This window comes from Callorhinchus milii, unplaced genomic scaffold, assembly GCF_018977255.1.
Source record: "Callorhinchus milii isolate IMCB2004 unplaced genomic scaffold, IMCB_Cmil_1.0 Scaffold3, whole genome shotgun sequence".
In the NCBI taxonomy this organism is placed as follows: domain Eukaryota; kingdom Metazoa; phylum Chordata; class Chondrichthyes; order Chimaeriformes; family Callorhinchidae; genus Callorhinchus; species Callorhinchus milii.
In genome coordinates, this window is record NW_024704744.1 from 97,380,799 (window position 1) to 97,399,915 (window position 19,117).

Genomic DNA, 19,117 nt, shown 5'->3' on the forward strand with positions numbered 1-19,117 from the left:
GGAGATTTAACGCGGGTTCCATGGTCAGCTTCAGTTCCTGATTTGAGTTAATCAGTGAGTAGCTCTCTCGGCTTGAGCGGAGCCGCAAGATGGTTGGGTGGATGGTGTTGGGTGGGTGGATGATAACATCCTGTCCACAAAATCCTTTCTCTTTGGTGTTTGTGTTTCCAGCAGCAGCAGCAGCGGGAAGAACAGGAACAGGAGCAGCAGCAGCAAGAGGAGGAGCAGGAGCAGGAAGGAAAAAAATAGGAAGAGAAAGTGGAGGTAGGGAGACTAGTTATCATGTTCAACTGCATTTAAGAATAAACCAATTGTGTGTGTCTGAGTTTGAAGTGAAACCGGTTGCTTGCAGCTCTCTCTGGCTTTGTTGCAGAGAGATATCTATTGGTATCTGTATATAGAATCTACAGACACACAGCTGCTTGTTATATATATCTACAATGTGTGTGTGTGTATATATATAACAAGCAGCTGCGTGTGTGTGCGTCTGTTTGTGTTGGCAGCGAAGACACTGAACTGCTCAGAGCACAGCAACCAAGAGGCAGAGAGTCAGACAGACAAGAGAAAGAGACAAGAGTCGGCGAGACAAGGGACACAACCAAAAGAGGTCATCAGAGCCTGAGCCACAGTCAGACGACTGCTGGAGTGAATGTACTCCCATTACTTTTGTGCATTCGCGACTGATTCGCGCACGGCGACCGCCTCCCCTCCCCATATCCAGCAGCACAAGGCTCGTTTAATTTCCTGCACATGTTCTCGAGGCTGTTCTGAGGCCCACACATGGAAAGAGAGAGAGAGAGAGAAGCACTGAGCCTCACCGATCGACAGAGAGAGAGAGAGAGAAAGATCCTGGTTTGGGGTGGGGGGAGGTGTTCCGCACGGGTAGACTCCTGTGCCGTAGTGATTGGCGAGCTCATATCGCAAGTCAGAAGATCCGGGTTTAATTCCCGGGGGAGGGCAAAGCCTCAGGTAGAATTCTAGTGAGTAGGAAGCCGGTCGTTAGTCAATTGGCGGTTCGTTTTCCGGGGGGTAATAATCCTCCGAAACAAAAAAAAAACGGTCACTCAATCCGCGGCAGCGGGACACTGCTGTGCGCAATCGGCTGCCAGGTTTATCGGGTATTTTTTTTGACGCAGACGAGGCCGTGGCGTTTCGCCCACGAAATGCGCAGTCACATCTCTCTGCGGTGTGTCGTGTGAAGCGCTTTGAGACGTCTCGAAGACGTGGCGAGGCGCTGTATCAAATGCGAGGCTTATTACGAAGCAAGAGGACCTGGGTTCAGTTCCCGGGCCGGGCGAAACCCTTAGGCGATTCCTCGCTTCAGATGCCTGTTTACCTCACAGTAAGCAGGAACCCGGTTGTTAGACGATTAATGAATCGCTTTCCGGGGGGGGTAATAATCCCTCCCCCCCAAAAAAATAATTTGATCACTGAATCCACGACTGTTTGTGGGGACGCTGCCCTGCGCAACTGACCCCCGCATTTCACCCATAAAATATACGGTCAGTTCGCTGTACAGTATATCCTGCGAAGCGCTTGAAGACGTCTCGGAATACCGGATAAGGCGCTACATCAAATGCAAAGATTTTTATTATTATTCTGTTCATTTATTATAAGTATCGGCCGAAGGCAAATATAAGGCGCGAGAGCAACGTCAGCCCATTTGACGTCTGTGAGACGGGGAAAGGGATGGATGGATGTTTTAAAAGGGGGCAAAAAATATGGTTTGCGATTGAATAAATGGGAATTATGTTAACAAAGAAGCCTTTTGGTGGAGCAAGTCATGATCTGTGAAAATCCCATAGGTCTGCAATCTGAAGTCCCCAAACCTTTGGGACGTCCTCCCGACGTGAAAGGCGCTACGCAAATATAATTTCGTTGTTGTTGCTATCTTTCCTGTACTATAACTTTTAAAATATGGAGTCCTGTGGCTCAGTGGTTAGAGCACTCGCTTTGCAAGCGAGAGACCTGAGTTGAATTCCAGGCAGAGGGCGAAACCTTGGGCAAGTTTCCTTACTCCACACAGAGCCTAATAATAGTCCCTCCAAAACCAAAAACAATAATAAATTGGTCATTTTCAATCCGCGACTGTTTGTGGGACATTGCTGTGCGCAATTGGCCGCCGCGTTCGCCCACAAATATACAGTCAATTCACTTTACAGTGTGTTCTGTGAAGCGCTTTGGGACGTCCTCCCGACGTGAAAAGCGCTATATCAAATGCAAGGATTATTATTATTATTATTATTAAATACCCGGTCTCCACCATCAGATGGAGCTATCACTAGTTTTTAAAGAAAAACTTGGGATGGCCCTGAGTTATAAACACAGTATTTTTTATGACCCCCCAAACACCCAGAATATTAGCCGCGGTCAGGTTCGGAACCGGCTATTTTTTGTTTGAAATAAAAAATACATCTTTTTTTTTTTTCCCCGCCAGCGCTAATCCGCGTTGGATGCGTTGACGAGCGGTTACACCTCGGGGCAGGCATCGGTAATGTTTTTGTCTCTGGAGTGGCCCTCTCTTCACTGATCGAGAGCAGACGTTCCTTCCTTCCCGCCGTGCGCGAGAGTCGTCTGCTCGCCACCCTCCCCTGCCTCTGAGCGCGCCGTGGATCGTGCTCCCGCACTCGTGCGCTCGAGGCCAAACGCCGCTTCTCCTGCCCTCCGCAGCACTGCCTTTGCTCGTCGGCCGCCGTGGGCAATAATTGGCGGCCGCCTTTTGCCCGGAAAATACGCAACCGCTTCGCTTTCCAGTGTGTTCCCCGAAGCGGGAGACGTCTCGGCGACGGGACGCGGCAACTGTAATAATAATAATAATAATAATAATAATCCTTTCATTTGATATAGCGCTTCTCACGTCGGGAGGACGTCCCAAAGCGCTTCACAGAACACACTGTAAAGCGAATTGACTGTATATTTGTGGGCGAACGCGGCAGCCAATTGCGCACAGCAATGTCCCACAAACAGTCGTGGATTGAAAATGACCAATTTATTATTGTTTTGGGTTTTGGAGGGATTATTAGGCTCTGTGTGGAGTAAGGAAACTTGCCCAAGGTTTCGCCCTCTGCCTGGAATTGGACTCGGGTCTCTCGCTCGCAAAGCGAGTGCTCTAACCACTGAGCTACAGGACTCCACCGTATTCGAGTACGAGGACTAGTACCGTCGCGGTTATCTTCTACGTGTCACTGAGGCGGCCTCTTATTTATTTATTTTTTTTCAGGTCGCGTTAGCCCCGCGGTGAGCGGGCGATTTTGAAGATGGATGAGCTGATCGCTGAGCTACAAGAAGAAACGGGAAACTTCTTAGCTGACGATGAAAGCGCTGAGGTCCGAGGTTTATGTCCCGAGGTTAAGCTTCCGCTCCCAGAGAGCGTGCTGCAATTCCAAAGTACGGATAACTCGGGACTCGAAATCATTCTGTTGGTCGCTTTTCGCTCCTGTCGCAATGGGATTAGTTCGTAAGGGGCAATGTTTGATCCAGAACCGTAGCTGCTGCGGGTTTGGGGAAATCATCCCACCCTGCCTGTAAACTAGTGAAATGTATCGTCCGGCGCAATCCAATCGTGGGGGGAGGAATACGTGTTATACCATATTATACTAATTATCAGCTGCTGTTGAACGGTCACCTGAGGAGGGGGTTCTTTACCCACTTTAATTATATTGCGACGCTGCCGACGTGGGCCACTCTGCCTTCTTCGAAGGGACGCTCCGCCTGGGCAAAATGTTTCTTCCCAGTTATTTAGATTTTTGGACGGTTCACGTAAAGCAAGTACCGGCCAGGTTCAAGCCGTCCTAAGTATCAACCTATCTCGGGAGTCGACTCATTTATTCGGGATGTATTATCGCCGATTCAGCCGATTTAAAAACGCACCTACCAGCCCGTGCGTATTTAGCGGTTCTGCGGGTATCGGGCGCACACAAGGGGGGAAAGAAAGCACTTGAGGTTAGATTTGGACCGGCTGAAATGCTTTAAAACATTAACTCTTTTATATATTAAAAAAAAAATACTTCTGCGACCTGCAGTTCATAGAAGCACAAAACAGAGGAGCTTCCGGAGGACTGCGAAAGTCTGTCTGGATTACATTCGCGATGCTTTACTTCAGCACCAGTGGCAGAGAGCGGCAGACCTGATGGTGAACTTATTCGAGATCTTAGAAGATTACGGTGGCAACGCACAGAAGACGACTGCCATTGAGGTAAACGGTGTCCTAGACCACAGCTCCGCTGGGTGTCAAATAAATGCCATGGTTTGATGAATGGATTGCAACCCACATCCAACCCTGTCCTCGTCTGAAATCCGCATGTGCACCATCGTTAATGTTTTTTTTTACACACAGACGTCAGCAGCAGCCACGCTGTTTGATTCTCTTCCTACTCCCCTCCCCGGATTCCTGAAAGCAAATATGGCCTCCAAACTGCTGCACCAGATGAATGAGACCTACAAAATATGGCTTCTGATTTTTATAGCTTGGTGCTATAAGTAGCTCATTCTGTAATTTGATACAGGCTACATACGTATGTGCGTGTGTGTATATATGTATATATAATATGGATATGGATATGGATATGTATGTATATATAGTATATGTAAGGACATGTATATACATGTGTATATGTGTATATGTATGCATATATATATAATATGTATGTATACATATATATACATATATATGTATGTATATGTGTGGAGTCCTGTATCCCAGTGGTTAGAGCGCTCGCCTCGCAAGCGAGAGGACCTGGGTTCGATGCCAGGGCAGGGCAAAATGTTGAACAAGTTTCCTTACTGCACACGCCTCTGTTTACCCGGCAGTATGTAGGAACCTGGATGTTAGTCCGATTGGCAGATCGCTTTTCCGGGAATAATAATCCTCTCAGGAAACAAAAACAATAATAATTTGGTGACTTCAATCCACGGCTGTTTGTGGGGACGCTGCTGTGCACAATTGGCTGCCGCGTTTCGCCCACAAAATATACACTCAATGCTGGAAATCTGAAACAAACAAAAAAGGAAGACATTTCAGCTGCTCTGGTGCGAAAGGTGGCACCGTCAGAGCAGATGCGGAGGAGGAACTGGGAAAGGGAAATGGAGTCTTTACAGGTGGGAGGAGGTGCAGTCCAACTAACTGGACCTACCTACGCCTTTCACTTCACAGTATATTCTATGAAGAGCTTTGAGACGTCTAGAAGACGTGATAAGGATTATTATAAATATATATATACATTGGATTTAATTCAGCCTTATTAAGTATGTAAACGGATGCTGAATTTAGTTGCGTACCCCCCCCCCCCCCCCTAATTCGTATTAGAACTGGAATTGCAGAAGAACGACCACTTGCATTTACATCATGCCCCTCGCGGACAGCAGGGTCCCGAAGCTCTTCAATTTATCGAAATGATTAACTAAACGTATCCTTCGTTCCAGGAGTTTTGCTGCAGGGGGCACTGCAGCTCTCTCAACGACACTGTCGAGATTTGTCGTTTCAATTTGTTGTAAGTGTAAGGAAAGTGCGCTGGCCAGAAAGCCATCCATAAGGAATCAGTTGAAGAATTTAACAGAGGTAGTTGAGGAAGAAATGGTTTAATAACAATTCTTGCATTTGATATTATAGTAATAATAATCCGCGCATTTGATACAGCGCTTTTCACGTCTTCTCGACGTCTCAAAGCGCTTCACAGAATGTGCTGTAAAGTGAATTGACTGTATATTTGCGGGTGAAACGCGGCTGCCGATTGCACACAGCAGCGTCCCCCACAAACAGTCGTGGATTGAAGTGACCAAATTATTATTTTTTTTCCTTGAGGCATTATTATCAGGCGTGTGGAGTAAGGAAACTTGCCCAAGGTTTCACCCCCTGCCGGGAATCGAACCCAGGTCTCTCGCTTGCAAGGCGAGTGCTCTAACCACTGACCTGCAGGACTCCATGCCTCCACAATAAAGCGTCTTATCACGTCTTTGAGACGTCTCAAAGCGCTTCACAGCGTGTACTGTACTGTGATGTATTTTTTGTGGGTGAAACGTAGCAGCCAATTGCACACAGCAGCGTCCCACAAACAGTCATGGATTGAGTGATCAAATTGTTATTATTATTTTTGCAGTTGGAACACAGAAAGGTGGGATTAGGAGCAGTTTGTAGTTTTAAAAAAAAAAGTAAAAGAAAAAGAGACAAACACTTGGGCGGCAGAGGTTTTAAGGTGTACCTGGGAACAATAGCAGGTACTTTGGCCAGTTTTAAAGTCTATAATAATCCCATTATACCTGATCTCATTATAGTTGATTTATTAGCTGAATAACTTGCTGAATTTGTTGACTGAATCCACCTCCCTGCATTGACTTCCACTGGAAATCTCATGTGACACCTTGGCTCAGTGGAAAGCACCCTCAGTTCTGAGTCCGAAGGTTGTGGGAACTTGTAGGTTATGCTCGTGCTCCAATACACAGTTGGAGGTGCCATCCTTTCGGAAGAGACATCTGCCTGTTCAGGTGGACGTTAAGATCCCACGGTGCTATTCGAGAGGAGAGTTTCTCCTGGTATCCTGGCCAACATACGTCGGAGAAAATCCAATTGATGGCTAGTTTGTGGGACATTGCTGTGCACAAATTGCTGTTAAATTTGCCTGCAAAATACACAAATCACTGCACGCTGCAATAAATCCTAAGAGCTTCAGGACGTCCTCCCAGTTTGAAAGGTGCTGTCATATCAAATGCAAGGATTGGAGTCCTGTAGCTCAGTGGTTGAGCACTCGCTTTGCAAGTGAGAGACCTGAGTTCAATTCCAGGCAGAGGGCCAAACCTTGGACAAGTTTCCTTACTCCACACAGAGCCTAATAATAATCCCTCCAAAACCAAAAACAATAATAAATTGGTCATTTTCAATCTACGACTGTTTGTGGGACATTGCTGTGCGCAATTGGCTGCCGCGTCCGCCCACAAATATACAGTCAATTCACTTTACAGTGTGTTCTGTGAAGCGCTTTGGGACGTCCTCCCGACGTGAAAAGCGCTATATCAAATGCAAGGATTATTATTATTATTATTATTGTCATAAAGACCAGCCAAAACTCGCTTCATTTATGACCCTTCCAACACAATGACAAGCAGAGAATATTGTGAGTAGAAATGGTTTCCATTTGTTGTGCCAGTTTATGGCATGAGACAAAATGTCCTGTGACCACATCGTTATCTATTTCCTTGTAAAATAATTGTTAGCCCGCAGAGATTTTCTTCACTATAATGAAGTTCTGAGTGTTGAAGATTAAAGAAGATTAGTTTGGGATATATATATAGGAGATAATTTTTCTTGTGTGAATCCCACTTGCTGCAGTACAGTAAAACACACATAAATTTGATCTGTATAAACCATAGAATTGCCTAAGCTGCACATCTGCCTAAGTCGCATTGAATTTTCGATTATTAATAAAGTTTCACATAACTCAGACTTTGCGTGTCATATTAAACGTATGGTCCCAACTGATACGACTTATGTGAGGTTTACTGCATTAATCAAAAGCTGACTTGATCATTGTCTTCCTCTTAAGATCATTTGGAGACTGGGATCTGAAATCCTGCACAATCATCCCAGGAGCACCGTGGAAGATGTCATTTCATTTTCTAGCAAAATGAAACTCACTGGAGTGAAAAACTACCTTCAGGTATCTAATTGTTATCTAACAGCGTCGGTGGAGTCCTGTAGCTCAGTGGTTAGAGCACTCGCCTCACAAGCGAGAGGACCTGGGTTCAATTCTTGGCAGGGCAAAATGTTGGGCAAGTTTCCTTACTCCGCACGCCTCTGTTTACCCGGCAGTAAGTAAAAACCCGGTTGTTACAGTCGATTGGTGGATCGCTTTTCCGGGAGTAATAATTCCTTCAACAAAAAAATAATAAATTGATCACTTCAATCCACGACTGTTTGTGGGGGACGCTGCTGTGCGCAATCGGCTGCCGTGTTTCACCCACATAACACAGTCAATTCACTTTCCAGTATATTCTGGGGGTGGGGTCTGGGTGAGGTGGGGGTCGGGGCGGGCGATTCTTCAATCGGTTTACAAACATTCAAATTTGCCAATTCCTTCCATGACCGAGAGGGTAAACAACAACAGCAACATTCGACTTTGTATAATGCCTTTCACGTCAGGAGGGGACGTCCCAAAGGACGTCTGAAGAAAAACCGCATTGCAGGACTAGGCCATGCGGACCGACCGGAGGGTGCAGGTTTGTGTCGGGTGATCTGAACCGTGGTTTGCAGTTCTAATTGAACTCGAGATCCTTGTCTTCGGAAGAGGAGAAATCAGCCTGGATTCCCAATCCTGTAGCAGGAAATTCCACCTGGGTCTAGATTACAATATTATTATATTTATAATATTATAACAATATATAATATTAATATATTATTAACAAAATTATAATAATTATGGAATTTCTCCCTCTGTCCCACCACCCACCACCACCACCACTCCTCCCCCCAATCTCTATCCAGACCCTTCTGCTGGAAATTTTTCCACTGTTTCCTTTCGGAAAGTTTATAAATCTATAAACTAACACCCATTGAAACGAACACCGAATAGGAAATGTTTGTGCAAAGTCTTGGCTCTTCGCTGCGTCCTACCTGACATTGGCATGCGCTGTCGCCGCATCGTTGTGAAATAGAATTTTTTGGGAAAATGGACAACTTTGCTGGATAAAGTTCTGTTTAAGCACCCCGTCCAGACTGTGCAAAAAGGTACAGTTAAAAAGGGTGGATCTCGCAAGATGTTCTTCTGCAGTGCCGTAAGCAAAACCTGCAAATATGTTAAATATTATATTTCACTCTCGTCCTCCTCCAGTAATTTGTCCTGGTCATATAACAGATGGTCGTCGTGTCCTCCTTGACCTCGGTCCCGACAGAGAATGTTGCTGTCCAATAGAATAAGAACTGGCAGACAGAAGCGTAGATGGATGGAATGATAAGTTTAGATTGTGCCCAGCTGGATAGAGGAACCGAAGCGAGAACAGGTTGGGTAAATGGACAGATGTTGACTGATGCAACACAAGGACAAAAGAACGAGGAGGATGTATTGCTTGAACTGTGGCAAAGTTTGCTTCCCTTCCGCTGCTTGTCTTTTAACATTTGCTCGGCTGCATTCTTTGTTTCCCTTTCTCGCGGCTGACAAATGTGGACTGTGAAATTCCTCCCAAGGGTCAGGGTAATCTTACTCAATTTTCCGGACAAAGTAGTCGCCTTCTACCTTTCAGATTAGGACTGAGTCCAAGCCTATGGACGTCCGCTCAGCGGTGTGAATTTAACTGAGCCGTTTTGATTTGTCTGTATATGTTGGCTCCTACACGTTTCTCTGTGGCTCTCGGTAAGGTGCCTCCTTGGCAAACTGCAAGTCCCAATGACCGTTGTACATGCTGCAGACACACACCGTCATTGCAAAAAAACAAGTCACGTTTGCTCTAATACCACTTAAGGGCAATGTGCACGAGGTCCACGGTGTGTCTGAGGAAAACATAATTAATACCCCGCCGTTCATTTTTCTTCTCTTCCCCCCCCCGCCACCCCCCAACTGATGTTCTTCCCTCCTCACCTAAAGATGGAAGGTCTTGGCGTTGGAGTCCACAATAACTGAGTGCCGCCCGGCACCTTGATGAAAAGTTCCGGTGCTTTTGCGAACTAAGAAAGTGAGTTGTCAGCAGGCCGTTTAGGGCTGCTGTTGCATCGAAGCCTGATTCTGTCCACGTACCCTTGCTTTCCATCACGGTGACTTGATAAACGATGGGGTTGGGCTGATTTCAATCGGCCTGCTCATAATTTGCTTGTTCATAATCGACACGCTCGTCTGTCTGTCTCATCAAAGGAGACTTTGAGGTGAGGCTGTGTCCTCCACCGCAATAGCCTCGAAGAGGTAATGATTAATAGTTTGTACGGGTAATCTCTGCAGACATCTCTTCTCATAAACACATATCCAGTGCTGGTGACTGAAGGGGTTGTGGAAACGTTGAGTAGCTGGTATCACGTGAATGGATCTATCTCCATTCGTCTTTAAGTAGGTCTTTTCTGTCAGATAGTAATCCTGACTCGGGCATTCTTCAAAGAGTTGGTGAAGCAGCCTGTATTACTGTCGCTGAATTTCTTGCTGTGTGTGTTTTTTTTTCCCCTTTTCCTCCAGAAATGCTTGGAGCACGTTATTTACCTTTTGTACAACGGCATGTTGAATGAGGCTTACTTGGAACTGTCCAATGCCGAAACGTGGCGATATGGAAATATATCGTCGTCTCAGAGTGAACTGATTCCGTTCATTCAGGGCTATAAGGCATTGCTTGATTACTGTACATGGAGTAAGAAGTACGAAGAATGTAAAAAGAGAGGTAAGCGACCGTTTTATAACAGTCAATTCACATTACAGTGTATTCTGTGAAGCATTTTGAGATGTCTCGAAGACGTGATAAGATGCTATACCAAATGCACGGATTATTATCCTTATTTGGGGTTTTACACTCTCGTGCAAAGGAACGGGGCTGAACTTTCTGCATCTGCTTGTACATAACTGCACTCTTTGTGAGGTTTATGTAAAAACAAATGGATCCCTTCCGCCCTTAAACCATTTCTGCAGACGATGATGATGGTGGGATTGTACCAGCTATGGGGTTTGAGCGCTTGCACTTGCGGAAAAGAGCAGTTTTGCATTTTTTAATTCAAAAAGACTGAAATAACGTTGCCTAAAGTTATAACTTTTATTTGTGTTTTTAACAACAGAAGAGGGTGAAATGGATATGGGCACAGAACAAGAGATGCACAACTATTTCCGGCAAGCCTCGATCGGACTAAATCAAACTCTACAACACCCTGGTGTGTGGGACCCCTTTGTTCTGAGTTATGTAAATGTAAGTTCTGTCCGTGCTTTTAGAACAACTGCAGTAAATGCTTTCGGCTTCTTTTGAGGACAGTTGTTTGCCGATTTGCCAGTTGCTGTGTTATTGTTAACAGAACTAGGGTTTGGAATCAGTATCCTCCTTCCTGACTTATCTGCACTGTCCTACCTGTGTTTAAATGAATTAGAAACCCGGTAAATAAAGTACTTATTTTTTTCTCTAATCGTCTTAACTATTGGCAACTTTTCCCTGTTTTTTTTTTTAATTTTTATTTCAGCTACTTGAATTCTATGATGGTTTCGATGAGGCCCTAAAGGTATTAGACAACTACGCTTATGACAGCAAATTCCCCGCGAACCCAAATGCTCACGTGTACTTGTATGAGTTACTGAAGAAGAATCAGTCCTCGCCCAAAAAAATGATCCGAGTACTGAAGGTAAGATAGTAATACATCCTTGCACTTGATGTAGCGCCTTATCACACCTTCGAGACCTCAAAGCGCTGCACAGGATATACTATAAAGTCAATTGGCTATATATTTGTGGGCGAAACGCAGCAGCCAATTGCCAATCCTACCAACAGTCGTGGATTGAACTGACCAAATTATTTTTATTATTTTGAAGGGATTATTACCCCCCCCCCCCCCGGAAAAGCTCTCCGCCAATCAACTAACAACCTACTTATTGCTAGATAAACAGAGGCGTGTGGTGTAAGGAAACTTACCCAACATTTCGCCCCCTGCCCGGGAATCGTACCCAGGTCTCTCGCTTGCGAGGTGAGTGCTCTAACCACTGAGCTACAGGACTCCACGCTTATCTGATGTGACGGCTGCATTTATTTCTCCAGTACTAACTAACTGGAAGGGTCTCCAGGACGGTGGGGGTGGAGGGGGCAATCACCCCTGATCGAACACATCCCTTCCAACAGAAAAAAGTTTTTCTTTTTACATCGTTTTACTCCTGGGTTCACCTTGAAGAGCTCTCCATTCTGCAGCTCAAGTTTGTTTTGCTTTTCTTGACATTTTTCGACTTCACAAGATCATGAGAGGTTCAGACGAAGAAAGTCCTTAGGCTTATTCAATAATACTAATCCTTGCATTTGATATAGCGCTTTTCAGACGTCTCAAAGCGCTTCACAGGATACGCTGTAAAGTGAATTGACCGTATATTTGTGGGCAAAACTATTTAGTCTCATCACATCAGAATACCATTCCTGGTGTGCTCCCATTACAGTATCAAACGGTTGGCTCATATGAGTCCAGGTGTCCGTAGCCTCCCAACGTCTTTTTCCTGGTAATTCTCCTGAAATTGCCCTTTACAACCCTGAACCCTATTCCCTCCTGTTCTGCTGCCTTGTCTCCGTGTGCAGGTTTACACCCTGTAAAATTCTTTCACACAACTTGCATGTATCAAAGGGCATTGTACTCTTGAGCCCAACAAGTGCTCGTCTAAAACATTGGTAAACTGAACAGTTTCCGTTTGACCACTAGATATTGTCTCAGATGGTTCCCTCTCACGAATTGATGTTGGATTTGAATTCACTCCTCGTGGAATCTTGTGAGTTGTGTTTTTTTTAAAAGCAAAAACCTTTTGAGAATTCTGGGGCTCTCGTGAAATCATACAACACAAAAGGGGGGGAAAAAAAAAGTTCTACCTGGGACTAGATTCACTTTATTTACGTAGCATTTCAGACCGTCCAGAATTTGGCAAATTGTTGAATTGTCTCGACTTTGAAGTCGCTTTTCTGCAGTTCTGAGAGGAAACGTTAAATCGTACAAATGGAACAGAATGAAGTCAAATGAAATTAGGACTGGATTTAAGAATTTGCATAATTTTGGATCCTTTGAAATGAAGTCCAATAGAGCAAACCTAGTCCCAGGTGGAATTTATAACCTCCGAATGTGCTAAAGAATGCATTTGTAAGAAATTTTGCTAATTGCCGTGTTTTTTTTCGGCGCGTAAAGAAATCGGTTAAGAAAATGGTGCGTTTTTAGACGAGTGCGCTGGGTTAAAATGTTGAAGAATCGCCTCCCTGTGTATGGTTTCCTGGACACGTCTATTCTGATTTATGTTTGTCTGTCTAGTGGATTGAATGCATGGACAGTTCTTGTGTTGAGGGTACTATAGGTCAGGTTGTAGAGCAGAACTGGCCTTGTCATGTTGAACGTACAGACTGTCAGGTTGGCAGTCTGCGCTGATTTCATGCTGTATTGACCTTTTCAGCAAAAATGAAGAATCGTAAGGAAGGGCTTGTTGTCCTCTTCAATCTACTGGATTTCCCCAGCTGGAAAGAAAACTACACTGTATGGAAGCGATTGATAAAACAAATGAAGTATGCAGTGACAGAGTGCGTACCTGTTTACTAAAGTGCCTCATACTGATGTGTACCGGATGATTCTCGTTTCCCCCGACCCCCACCCACACTACCCACACCACCACCCACCCCGATTAAAACGCAGTGATATGGGTCCACAATCTCCGAGCCTGAGTTATAAGGAGGAACGCTAAATAATAATCCTTGCATTCGATACAGCGCCTTATCATGACTTCGAGGCGTCTCAAAGCGTTTCATGGAATAGACTGTAAAGTGAATTGACTGTGTATTTTGTGGATGAAACGCAGCAGCCAATTGCGCACAGCAGCGTCCCCACAAACAGCCGTGGGACCAAATTGTTATTAAGACTTAATGGTCAACTTCTGGGTCTTTGCTGACGTTGCGTCCTTTGCCTGGTGTGCATACACTGGAAGTGACATCGGCGGCGATCTGAAGGACCGGAAGTTGGTGGGGTTTTTTAGCACAGGAAGCCCCAGTCCACGCTACTAGATAGAGGCGCAAGGCATGTCCGGTAACCACGGGTGCACTGGACATCCCCGTTGTAATTAAACTCACACTCCGGCTAGCTGAAGAGCTTGGAGACATTCTGACGTTATCGGCGCTGTGTCAAATGCGAGGATTATATTATTTATTACCCACGGTGGGTACCCGGGAGGGTTGAGGACAAGTGGCTCACCAAATAACCCAGTTTACAATCTCGAGGCGTGTTTTGAGACGGGGATTCTTGCGTATTCCCCGACAGGAGACACGCCAGCTGGATGGGAGAGCAGTGGCAGCTTCGGCAGAATTGGTGGCCTGCGTTCCACTTCAGTGAACGCCAAGCACGGAGGAATTTCGAAGCGAACGCGAGCTTCGCCTACAGGAAAGCAACGGTTGCTGGACTCCTCATGGGGAAAGGTAACGAGCCATCTTAAAAAAAAAGAGAGGAAATGAATGAATGAATGAACTTAAAACGAGTGCTACGGTGTCCAAACAAAGTCTGTGCGCGTCACCTTTAGGTTTTATGGCCGTAGGATTCCCACCCCTTCTCCTAAGCCCCCCACCCCCCACCCCCCCAGCTCCCAGAGTCCGGGATATGATGCTACAAGCAGTAACAACTCTCCAGCAGTTCTCCCCTGTGTGAGCTGAGGTCGTGGGTGTAGTCTTTGTTATTGTGATCGGACCCGTTTACGTCTTTCAATTTCTCCTCGAGTTGTCAGCAGTGACGTTTTTGTTCTGGAGAGAAAGGGGGAGAGAAAAATATTAAGTGAGCCTGACTGCTGGAAGAAACGTCTTGTTGACCCGCCAGTTCCCCAGAGACAAGGCCAAGGAGTGAGCGTTACTGTGGAAAGGGGGTCAGGGGTGGGGGGGGTGGGAGAGGGTGAACGGGTGGAAATATGGAACTAAAGCGCTATAGATGAGCTAGAATTGGACGGTGTCTGTCTGGGTTAGTCCCAGGTGTGATACCGTCTAATTCTGTTGTCTTTATGGGAATTTTTTGGGGGGAAAAAAACAGTGAGTTTACTTTGTCAGATTTTAAAAGAAAAAAAAGTTTTTCCAGCTGTAATAACTTGATCAATATTTCTGCCCGGAATGGGCTGCCACCCATTCCACATCCGGGTGTTGTCGCATCTCAAATCTTTCTCCTCTCTCGCCCTTTTTGAGGGTATTTTTCTTCCTGCTGTATTTCGAATAGAGGGCAGTGAGTGAGAGAGAGAGGAGATCTTTAAGATCAGGTTCGCTCTGATGGTTATTATACCTAACCAAATTGGGATGGAAAAGAAATTCACCGATCGGACTACAGCAGGAAGACAGGATGGGTTCTCCTCCCGGGAGCTGGAAACACAGAACATCGTCAAAGACATTACAATAAAAGCAGACCATCCCAAAACCTGAGCTCCTACAGGGGATAGCCCTGCGTTTACAAATGTTTTCAGCAGCCGTGCTTTCAAGGAGGGAGCCATTAATCCGGCTCCGGTGTGTGAATGTCGCTTTATTGTCAGGTATTGTGTACTTCCATTGGGGGTGTCAATCACTGCAGAATTTCATCCCGTGTGCACACTACCCAGCATTGACATTGTCGCCTGGCATCTGCCCAGCCACTGGGTTCATGCCAAGTAGTTTTAGTATGAATTGGCTGTCATAATCTGTGCCAGGAGGATTTGCAGTCATAATTCATGGGTTCCTAGAGCTCTGTATTTGTTGAGCGCTGTGCCAGGAACTCGATAGCAAATCCGTGACACAGCCCTTGCAGCATATTAGAGAGCTCTCCCCGTATGTAGGTTTTGATCAAAGCTAAAGTACAATTGTGCGCGGAATTGACGAGCGATTCCCACGTTACAGTTTTTGCACGAATAAATCAATCCGTTTAATAAGCGGCTTTATAGGTGCAGAAATCATTGCAATAATAATAATACTTGCGTTTGATACAGCGCCTTAACACGTCTTCGAGACGTCTCAAAGCGCTTCACGGAACATACTGTATAAAGTGTAGTGACTATATTTTGTGGGCGAAACACAGCAAGCCAACGGCGCACAGCAGCGTCCCCATACAAACAGTCGTGGATTGAATGACCGGCTTTGTGTAAAGGCTGACACTATGCACGTAATATCAGAGCTGTCTCCCCAATTTTATGAGAGCGGATACAGTATGGGAAATACAAGAGATTGTTCGACCCCGAAGTGCTGAACAAGGAACTTGGCAGCTCCCCTCTCATCGGCACAGCTTGCTTTTGCTCTCAGATCCTGACCCCCCTCCCCCTACCGCCCCCCCCCCACACACCATTAGGTGGGGTGCATCTTAGGTGGGCTACTTATTCCACTTCGGTCGCTTTGAAATTTTTACCGAGACTTTAACCCACCGCGACCCACGTGAGAGAGAATTGACAGCTTTTACTTTGCGTGAATTAGAAGCCGCCTTCAACCGAATTTCACATCCGTAAAGAGTTTTCTTGACGTATCCCCGAGAGTTACAGATGTTGTTTCTGCCTGTTGACCAGCGTAAACGCTGATGGCACTGTTTCGTCTAGTTTTCCAACTGCCGGTAAGGACACGCTTTAAGATCCCTTAAATATTCTGAAACGGGTGCAGCAACAGCAGAAAAGGAGCGTGAGGTGATTTCGAAAAAGGACCGAATGACCTTTGCTGCGAATCTTAAGGCCTTGAGCAAAACCCGTCGTTAACCTTGCTGCTGAGCAGATGTTAGTTTAGTCTGGGAGCAATTAAACCAAATTGTGCTTATCAGTGAGATCCGCTCACTTTTGTTTTTGTCCGTTCCAGATGCGCGCAGCCGAGTTCTGATGCCTGACAGCGGGAATATGATTCCCTGTGTATTTTTGTTCAATTAAAGCATATCTGGGTAAAACAAAACTCTTGTTTTACACAGATATGCTTTAATCGAACAAAAATACACAGGGAAGAATAAAGAAGCTGCATCAGGTTTAAGAAAATGGGAATTTTTCGAGGTTTTTTTTTTCTGGTCGTTTTTCTTTTAAGCAATATTTCTCGACTTTGAGAAATAACACAGCCCCAATGTCACCAGCTCCCTCTAACCCAATAAACCTAGATATTGCAGTGGAGTAATAATATTAATCATCCTTACGTTTGGTATAGCACATAGGACATTTCGTGTCGGGAGGACGTCTCAAAGAGCTTTACAGAATATACTGTAAATTACAGTGACTGATTTTATTGCTGAATGAGGCTTTGATAGCCTACGCACAAAGTCAAGTCAGTACAGACTGGAAACCTGGACCTTACCTATGAAACCATTTCTCTGAACTGTTTTTGGAACCACAATATTCTCTCTCCTCCTTCAGGTTGCAAGTACTTTATCACCGTTTACCGACTGGGACGAAAAGTTGAGAAACCAAAAATGAAGAAAATGAAGCAATACATAAAGGAACACAGTCTCAGAACACCAAGTGGCTCTTAAACTGCGCCTGTGTATGAAGATACCTTTACAGAACTTTTTTTGTTTCGGAGTTTCAAGAAAACTTCTGATAAGTTGGAATTTCAATTACTCGGGTTTGTGGACGTCAAATGGGCGCATTTTTGCTCGGCTGCCGAAGTCCGACCGGTTTGCGGGTGAACATTTTATAACATTGATTTAACGGTCCATTTCCAAAGTAGCCCTGACATTTGTTCAGCTTACCTGTCCTTGAAGATGAGACCGCAGTTCTGTCTGTGTAAGAGAGCGGACTGTACAGCTTTAATACAACGACATACTAATACTGATCAACGTGTAATTAAATAGCTTTTTATTACAACTGGGATATCGTATGAATCAATCTACCGGTTGTACTATGAACGTTGAATGATAACTCTTTATGTTTGAAAAGGCAGAGCACCCGAGGCCATATTCTGAACCAAATGATTGCTTCCCCCTAAAATAATCTTCGCTAATAATACAGAGGAGCTTCAAGTCTCGATCTGACCGGACACTGATTCTGAGCTGCAGGGAGGGGGAAGGTTTGGGAAATGTTATCCATAAGCAGGGAGAAGGTGAGGATTGAAGAGTGCAGCTGAATGAATATTGTGGAGTTTTTTTTTGCTAAATGACCTGTGACGTCACAGTGTCTTTGCAGAACTTTTGCTCTGGGCAGATAGGTAAAGACCACAACAGGGTAGGTTTTGTATGGAAGAAGCAAGCTTAAAGGGTTGAATGGCTTTTCTTCTTCCGTGCTTTGTTCCAGTAAGTTCTAATGGAAGTGTTTACGTGAAAGGGAAAAATAAAAGAACTGTCCAAAGCAGCGTTGTTATTGATTGCACGATGAACGGAATAGTGCCACATGCACAACCACCGGAGAGAAATTCCACTTGGCTCTATTGGAGTCCTGTAGCTCAGAGGTGAGAGCGTTCGCCTTGCGAGTGGGAGGACCTGGGTTCGATTCCCGGGCAGGGCCAAACATCGGGCAAGTTTCCTTACTCCACACACACGTCCCTATTTATCCAGCAGTAAGTAGGAACCCGTTGTTTGTCAATTGACGGATCGCTTTTCCAGGGGTAGCAAATTCTTCAAAAAAAATAATAATTTGGTCACTCAATCCCAACTGTTTGTGGGACGCTGCTGTGCACAATTGGCTGCCGTGTTTTGCCCACAAAATATACAGTCAATTCACTTTACAGTGTATTCTGCGAGCTCTTTGAGACGTCTCGAAGACGTGATAAGGCGCCCTATGAAATGCGGGGAATATTATTATTCACTCTATTTTATGCAGCAGTTTAGAGCATGCGGTATTTGGCAAATTTTCCAATTAGAGGCTTGGTTATTGAAGCGAGTTTTCTGCAAGTTGTTTTAAAAATAACTACAGAAAGCTCAGCCTGAATTCGACAACTTGTCAAAATTCTGGACACTTCTGAAATGCGAGGTAAATAAAGATCCAGGTGGAATTTCTCCCCACACGCCTGGCGAGTAAAGTTGTAGTTAATGATCGGAATTAAAAAGGCTGTAGTGAGGTCCTGCCAAAAGTGCTCAAGGTTATTTTCAGGCATTCTGTGTGCTAGTATAGGGAGGTGAGGACTGTTATGTTATAAAATGTAATGTAGGAACAATGCCAGTACCAGTTGTCCTAAGTTTCCCTCCACTATATTTACACTGTCTTGTTTGCCACATAAAACCACGGTGCAAACTGTGACCACAAAACTCCAGACTTTTTCTTTTTCGCGTAAATATTTGGGTCGTTTTGAGCTTGGCAACATCAAAAAAAAAATAACCAATGCATGAATCTTAGCACTGGGTCTCCTAGCACCAGACTCTGGGGATATATATATGTGTGTGTGTGTCTGCATACAAGTCAGGCTCCACACATTGCTATTGTTTAACCTCTTCCCCCCTCCCACCATTCCCATCTCCTCCTCCTTGTTCTCCTCCTCCTCCTAACCTGCTCCACTTGAAATCCTTCAAAAAAAAAAATGCCTCCAGCGATTGGGTGTCACCAAATAAGTGAGACAGACA

General features: G+C 45.1%; 1 protein-coding gene across 3 annotated transcripts; it reads left to right on the forward strand.

The window, feature by feature from the left end:
* The first annotated feature begins 232 nt into the window (after window positions 1-232).
* On the forward strand, window positions 233-17,910 carry taf1a (TATA box binding protein (TBP)-associated factor, RNA polymerase I, A). Of its 3 annotated transcripts, none has more exons than XM_007904999.2 (11): window positions 233-264; window positions 3,221-3,387; window positions 4,023-4,195; window positions 7,536-7,649; window positions 10,146-10,344; window positions 10,733-10,860; window positions 11,126-11,284; window positions 12,338-12,404; window positions 13,071-13,194; window positions 13,925-14,079; window positions 16,980-17,910. In XM_007904999.2, exons 2-11 carry the CDS (start codon window positions 3,258-3,260, stop codon window positions 17,093-17,095), a joined length of 1,365 nt encoding a protein of 454 aa, XP_007903190.1. In that variant the 5' UTR covers window positions 233-264; window positions 3,221-3,257; the 3' UTR covers window positions 17,096-17,910. The 3 variants fall into 3 exon arrangements, with proteins under 3 accessions (XP_007903190.1, XP_007903191.1, XP_007903194.1); XM_007905000.2 differs by lacking the exon at window positions 233-264 and adding an exon at window positions 504-607; XM_007905003.2 differs by lacking the exon at window positions 233-264 and adding an exon at window positions 2,443-2,491.
* The last annotated feature ends 1,207 nt before the right edge of the window (window positions 17,911-19,117 follow it).

Coding starts and splice junctions, on each gene's coding strand:
- taf1a (XM_007904999.2), top strand. CDS start 3,258: ATGGATGAGCTGATCGCTGAGCTACAAGAAGAAACGGGAAACTTCTTA. Junction 4,196..7,535: donor AGAAGACGACTGCCATTGAG/GTAAACGGTGTC, acceptor CTTCCTCTTAAG/ATCATTTGGAGACTGGGATC. Junction 13,195..13,924: donor ATGAAGTATGCAGTGACAGA/GTGCGTACCTGT, acceptor ATTCCCCGACAG/GAGACACGCCAGCTGGATGG.